General features: G+C 40.3%; 1 protein-coding gene across 1 annotated transcript; it reads right to left on the reverse strand.

Annotated features, from left to right (window-relative positions):
- Positions 1-557: 557 nt before the first annotated feature.
- Positions 558-6,909, reverse strand: ebna1bp2 (EBNA1 binding protein 2). Its single transcript, XM_035380113.1, has 9 exons — positions 6,554-6,909; positions 6,015-6,098; positions 5,714-5,886; positions 5,440-5,563; positions 4,270-4,359; positions 4,084-4,159; positions 3,117-3,207; positions 2,823-2,994; positions 558-2,489 (listed from the first exon to the last, which is right to left on the reverse strand). The coding sequence occupies exons 1-9, from the start codon at positions 6,626-6,628 to the stop codon at positions 2,439-2,441; spliced, it is 936 nt and encodes a 311-aa protein (XP_035236004.1). The 5' UTR covers positions 6,629-6,909; the 3' UTR covers positions 558-2,438.
- Positions 6,910-7,289: the final 380 nt, after the last annotated feature.

Genomic DNA, 7,289 nt, shown 5'->3' on the forward strand with positions numbered 1-7,289 from the left:
TCCCAAATAAATTCCACATTTACACTTAGTTGCGTAACATTTCTTTTAAGAATGCAATTAGTCAACTCTATAAAACAGGCTAGGCATGAGACAGAAGGGCAATAGAACTTACCTTGTCACAGCAAATTCTCACTGAGCAAAATGTTTGATCCCCTTCACGCTTGGTCTTAACATTTCAGCAAAAAGCCTATGAACCTTCTGGTCACCCTGAGACCCACGCATATAATATAAAGCAGCTGAGTTTGTCATATATAAGGGTAAACTGGAGAAAGATCCCTAAATCACAGGACTATCTGTCACTTTAGAGTTCCAGGATGCCATTAAACGCAGTAGCATAACATACCTCTCAGGTGCTTTCAGGCGCTTCGGTTTTCCAAGCTTCTGAGGTACTTAACTGTCTCTCTTAACCTCCTTGATCACTTAATCAAGATAACTAGGGCCAAATGGATTAGGGTAATACCTTAATGCGGCTAGACTGTTCCTTATATAGACGAGTAGCATACAGTAAAAGGGCAAGGACTGGGCAGTGAGACACATAGCACGAGTCATGACACTGATTATGAAGTAAGATTGCAATGTGCTTTTATTGAATCTAAATCTAGTACAAACAATTATTGGGCAGTGACATAACATTATGTCACAGAACCATAATTGTGTAGGGCAGTTCACAGAAGTCTTTTTATCAGACTCCCAAAGTAAAACAGACTGTTTACTGTGCTGACGGGGAGTCAGCAGGTGTGAGAGAGAGTGCTCAGTTGCAAAATGAAGCATTGTGTGAATCTTAGGTTGTGCATAATACAATGTAATCATGTTTTGTATTGTTGGAAAGCCAATGTCATGGGGAACAAGTTGGTGTCTTTGGTGGTGGGGTGCCGACTAAAGACCTTGATACCTAAGGGTCAGTGCCCAGCCCATCCTCCTCTGGCCGGCCTGCTGGAGAGGAATGGGTGTGACAGAAATGTAATAAGGGATAAAAAACAATCACGTGTTGAGTAGGTTTCAGTCTTAATCTAGCTGGTAAAGTCAAAATGAAAGGATGCACAACATGGTTCAGAAATTTTTTTGGCTCTGAATCATTTTTTTAATGTCACGATTCATCTCGTAGTTGGATGGTTCGGTTCAAGACCAAAAACTATATTATCTTGCGTGTTTCAGAAATGTCTCTGGAGAAAATGAACGGGAAATATACTTCCGGAACCGGGACCAAGATGCTATGCTATAGGGTTACATCCTACTAATGAAACACTCTGGATCATCCTCAATCAAAGACTAACCTCTTGTCTAAACCTTTTTGCAAACTCCTGAACAACCGTAAACATGGCTGAAAATCTAACTGGCACAAAATCAGTCAGATTAGTCGGATCCAGGATTGCAGAAAGTGGATTCCATTATCTGGATCGTTTCCATCCAGGGAGAGGGTGCACAAAGTACAGAATACTCATGTGTTTCTGGTCACTAAAAATGAGCCGCTGAAGTATTACCAAAGTACAGTGTTTCCAAATGTCTGAGAATTAAAACAAACAAAAGGAAGAAAGGCCACACTGAGCTGCTCCTTACACACCTTATCTTTCTCAGGGGACCTTCGTCGGGTCCTGAGGTGTGTAAGGAGAAGCTTTAGCAGCTTAAGATGCTAGCTTTGTCAGAGCCAATATGATCAGTGTTCGATACTAATCCCATAGCTTTTCAATGTTACATGATGCCATGTAAACAAATATTGTGTTGTAAAACCAGGGGGCAATAGGGCATCTTAGCTCCAGAATTATTTAATAAAAATGGACATTAATTTGCACATCAAATACAAATTCAAACAAAATAGAAATTTGTGAATGAAGCATGCACAGGAACGAGGGAACTGTGTTGCCCCCTTGCAATACGTCCTCCATAATCTCCCCATCAAAGCATGCCACGAACTGAACCACAGCATTGCACATTTTGAGTTTAACAACCATTGCTTTTGTACTTGTTACGGTGAGCACAGGAAAAATTGTTAAAAAAAAAAAAAAAAGGACTTTACTGAAATAAAGGGGATTTTTCCAAGCGCATCCAGGCATAGCAGTTAACAGCTGCTTCAGTCTTTCATACACAGTCCACACCTAAACTTCCAGCTCACCCAGTAAAATTAAATGTACAGTTAATGTACAATGGCTGTAAAGGCTGAACTCTGGAATGGTTGGATGAGCAGAGTGAGAATGGGCTGCAGGGAAGAGGAAATAGAGAGCAGAGTATGAGCTGGAGGGAAGAGGATATCGAGAGCAGAGTGAGTATGGGCTGGAGGGAAGGGGCTATAGAGAGCAGAGTGACTATGGGCTGGAGGGAAGGGGCTATAGAGAGCAGAGTGACTATGGGCTGGAGGGAAGAGGATGTAGAGAGCAGAGTGAGTATGGGCTGGAGGGAAGAGGATATCGAGAGCAGAGTGACTATGGGCTGGAAGGAAGGGGCTATCGAGAGCGGCTCTTCATCTTTCTGCGGGTGTCTTTGCCAGGCCGTTTCTGCAAATAAGTTAAGAGATACGGTTAAAAAAACATGTGCGCGCACACACAACACACACACCACACATGCATCCAAGCATGCACGCACCCACCCAAGCACACACACATGCACACACAACACGCATGCACGTGCATGCACACACACACCACACATGCACACACACACAGGCACCAAGCACGTACACACCACTCATGCATACATACAGAAAAGGAATCAATTCAGCCAAAAATACTTGAATAAGTGTTCTGGATGAAACCATGAAATGGTTTTCCACAGAGGGAGAAACTTTAAAAAAATTACAGTACTTGTTGGGTAAAACAACGTGTTCTTACATTGGGTTTCTGCTTTCCCCCTTTCCCAAATTTCTTCCCTCCTTTCCCATGAGCCACCTTGGCCTTGAATCCGGACATGTCGTTGTGACTTTCCTTGGTGTTCCATTTGGACCCACGTTTCTTTCCGCCAAAACCAAACTTCTGATCCTTGAACTTTCTCTTGGCATTGGGACTATGAAAAGATAATTTTTTATTATTACTATTATTACTTTTCTTATGCACTGACTAGCAGGGTGATACAATATGTTGTGTTGACAAATTTTTATGCATCTCCATCTCTGAGGTCGGGCATACCCTTTTTTGTTCATTGCCGCCTTTGTCGTTCTGGTTTCATTCTTGCCCTTTCCCTGGTCTCCATCCAGGAAATCCAATTTGTCAGTCATTCCTGTAGAGAAAAAGGGTATACCATTAATCCACTACCCGATAATGGTAATGCTCTCTTTAGACTATGGGTTGGAAATTTTTAAACAATTTCCAATCGGCGCCAATGTATTGTAATTAAAAGTACTGTAATTTCAACATGCAATTTTCAGTGAAACCAAAATGTATGAAAAATGCCCTTAAATTAAAGCTGAGAATGTGCACTTTAACCATGTGTGAATTGTTTGATTACCAATCTAAAACTGTCGAGAACACGACCAAATCAAGAAAAAAAATATGCCTGGGGAAAACATGAAGCTCACTGTATATACATATTATAATAAATGTTTTGACATAAAAGTTTTTTTCTGAAGCCCATAAAGCCCGTAGTCTGTTCTCGCTCCATTGAAGCCTTTATCGGAGCCACTGCTAAATGTTATGCCATTAAGCCAGTCACATCTGTCAAGGGATTAGACAAAAAACCTAGGAAATTCAGGAATAGGCAATGTTGCAAAAGTTCTCAAAAAAACCTAAATAACAAGAGATGAATGAGTGAGAGACAAATGGAGGCCTTTTCTCTTACAGGCTCCGACATTGCAGTGCATCTTTCCTGCCTTTACTGCCACGCCTAACTTGCCTACTATAACTATTATCTTGAACAGGTTATTGCAAAGTAATGCATTATATTGGCTGTCCACTGCATATTCCACCACATGGGACTACTCTGTTTCAAGGTGCAGCGTCAGCAGGTGGAAGCAAACTTAGCAGACATTTATCTGTAAATTTATCACAGACATCGAGCTCCTATTTCGATCGCTGTCGATCATCATTGCTATCCGATACAAACATCACACTGCCCAGCCATAGGAGCCAGACGGAAGCTTGTTCTCCACCCACATACCTTTCTGATATTTCTTCACAGCTGACATCATTGCTTTCTTCTCCTTTTGTCTCTTCTGGAGGACCTCAATTTGAACCTACAAAAGACATTACATTGACTGATACGCATAAGGAAGAGCTGCAATTCAACTAATTCTGAGCAATTTAATGGACAGTGATATAAATGTAAAGATGGAGAAGCACTCACCTTCTTGCCATACTTCCTCTGCTCTCTGAGTGCCTTGGCCTTCTCGGACTTCTCCATTGCCATCTGTTTCATGATTAACTTTTTTCTTATCTACAAAGGCAGGCAACATATTACTACAAAACCCAGGATGTAAATAACAATTACAGAGAATGTCTTAACCCCTTTCAGTTAATCTAGAATGCTGATAAAATAGGTTAAGGCATATTCAACACACTATAACCTATAGTAATGCAGATAAAACAAGTCACTGTCGTGAAAGTCATGTTAATTTGCCCAAACTTTGTTGGCCCATATCTCCCATCAATAATGATCCAAGAAAAATGTAATTGCAGTAACAGGGGAGTCTTATAATACCGAATAAGAAATTGTTCTAGTATTGTTTTAAAGGTCATTTCCAGCTCTTTTGTTCACATCACGACTCATCATTTATTCAGAATTATGTTCATAGGGATGAGTACTGGCGGGGTTTCTTGGCAACACAGGGTAAGAAAGGGAAGGATCACACCACCTTGTATTTCTCCAGCTACATCTGATGGTCATTGTTGGAACTATCGGAGGACAGTACAGTTATGGACACTGTGGGATATCTAGTCTTTAGAATATAGTCTTTAATTAACAGACAATATCGTTTGTATGACCATAGGGGTGTATTGGTTCTCTCTCCCCCCAGTCTCTGCTCCGTAAACATGAAAATGAACAAGTTACAAATTAAGCCACATTACAGGTCTTATCTTTATACAAGCCTGGGGTGTCCTGGAAATCTGTCTCTCCTTCAAAGGTTTTACAGCTTTATCGTCTCCCAGAAGGGACAGGACCTCCTATTGGGGGTCAGAGACCCAGCATGGCCATAAGCCGCACAAAGATCCGTATTCCTTTTAAGTTTGAATGCAATATTTGAAATTTAACTGAAATCACTGAGGGAAATCTTAATGTTCATATAGATAATAGTTGTGTTCTGATAGCTAAAATCTCAATGTTTAAAGCTAGTTTCAGTTAAAAGTGGAAGCCAACATGGTAAAATTTGGTTTCGTTACACAGAAAATATTTTATATTCTCAAAATGATGAGCTCTGCCATCAGAATAAGCCTGCTCACCCTTGATACAAACAGTGCTGATATCCGTACTGCTTAAGAAAAATAAGGACTGCTAAATATGTTATGAAAACAAAACCTTTTGCATGTGCTGATCGGTCTTGGCCATTTCAGCAAAGTAATCCTCTGGGCGTTTTGTGGCTATCTTCAGTTTCTTTAACCGAGGCAATGCTTCTAGCACAGCTGCTTGTGCTTGGCGGTAGCTGTAAACACGCAAACAAAACATGACAATCAAATTCTTTAAATTGATAAATTACAATTGCCATAAATATTTTTGAACATTAACTGTATGTTATTTATTTTTAAATCAGCACATGTACCAAGTGTCCAATTGTATATCAACGGATACCCACAAATACATCTCCCTCTGGAAGTCATCCTCTGCACTAATCTCAGCAGTGTCCTGTGCAGCTAGTGCACCCTCTGCTTTAGCCACAATGTCAGCAGCAGGGCTGTTGCTCAGGTCCAGCCTTTCAACCCAGGGCAAATTCCTCTGGAACTCCATCAAGCACTGTTTGAGTCCCTCCTGCCAGCACAGAACGATAAAGGAAGTCACTCTAACCAACAACTGTTCAATACGCACACGCCTTGGTTAGTACAACGGGACAAACGTTTAAGAATGTCAAGGAATCCTAATTGGGAAATTCCACCTACCGGCTTGTTGACTGTTGCCTTTGGTTCCTGTTGAGCTACATTTAACCCGGGCTTCAGCAAACCTTTAGCGAAGGCCACTTGAAGCTTAAAACAGATCATTATTAGATTTAGCCATCTTTGTACATTTAGTGACGGTATGAACGCTGTTAACATTGCACCGTAAAATGTTTAATCAAAATGTTCCAGAATTCACAATTTAATGATATTGCTAAGGTATGATACGTAGTACAACAATATACACGGTGCAACTACCGTCACCAAAAACGTGTAACGAGCAAATTACAGGGCAAATACATTAAAAAGAGCATTTTAGTAAACAAGTATGAAGACAAGTAGCTAGCTATACGCTATTACCATTGTCTGGTTATCGAGCAACCAAGTAGCGCATGCAAGGAATCAGATTTAGATTCTTCAAAATAACTGACAAAAACAATCTAGGTTTTTATCTAGCTCGTTTAAGATCATTTACGTTTAGATTACTTCAGACAACCTCACCTAACACAACAAAAGTTGTAGCATCTCCCAGAACATTTTCTCACCTCTCCATCGGATAATTCACTATCTTCCTCTTCAGAAGAAAGGCCTAACTGGGAATCATCTTCAACTGCTTCCATGTTTACTTAAAATAAATACTGCTTTGAAAAACTTGCGTAACTAGCTAAGTATTGTTAAAGGACATGGATGATCTACCCTCTACCATACAATGTTCAGTTTGTCACATGCGCCTATAACTTGCTAACATCACGAAACGTGGAGCGGAAACAAATGGTGCAACGTGCAGATATGTTTTATGTCCGCCGTAAACGATAGACACTGATAAATAGTTCCTATGTAGTTGTTCAACTGTGTGGTGATTTCACATTCGATACGATTGCTTTATACACTTGTCCAATTGGCATTCAGCTAAACCAGTGACGTTAAAAGTAAATGTTTTTTTTTTTGATTGTTTTTATTTAAGTAAACCAATTACAGATCTATTCATTGATATGAGTACTTTCTGGCAATGCAATGATAATAATAATAATAGCTAGACTAGTATTATTTGTATTATTATTATTATTATTATTATTATTGCAGCGTCGTCGCCTCGCGGCAAGAAAAGCCCTGACCAGGAGCATTACATGCATTACATTACAGGCATTTGGCAGACGCTCTTATCCAGAGCGACGTACAAAGTGTATAACCATAACCAGGAACAAGTATGACGAAACCCCTAGAGAGAAGTACCGGTCCAAGTGCAGGGAACAACCGCATAGTTCAACTTGGACCCTGAAG

The sequence above is a fragment of the Anguilla anguilla genome, chromosome 10 (genome assembly GCF_013347855.1).
Source record: "Anguilla anguilla isolate fAngAng1 chromosome 10, fAngAng1.pri, whole genome shotgun sequence".
In the NCBI taxonomy this organism is placed as follows: Eukaryota; Metazoa; Chordata; class Actinopteri; order Anguilliformes; family Anguillidae; genus Anguilla; species Anguilla anguilla.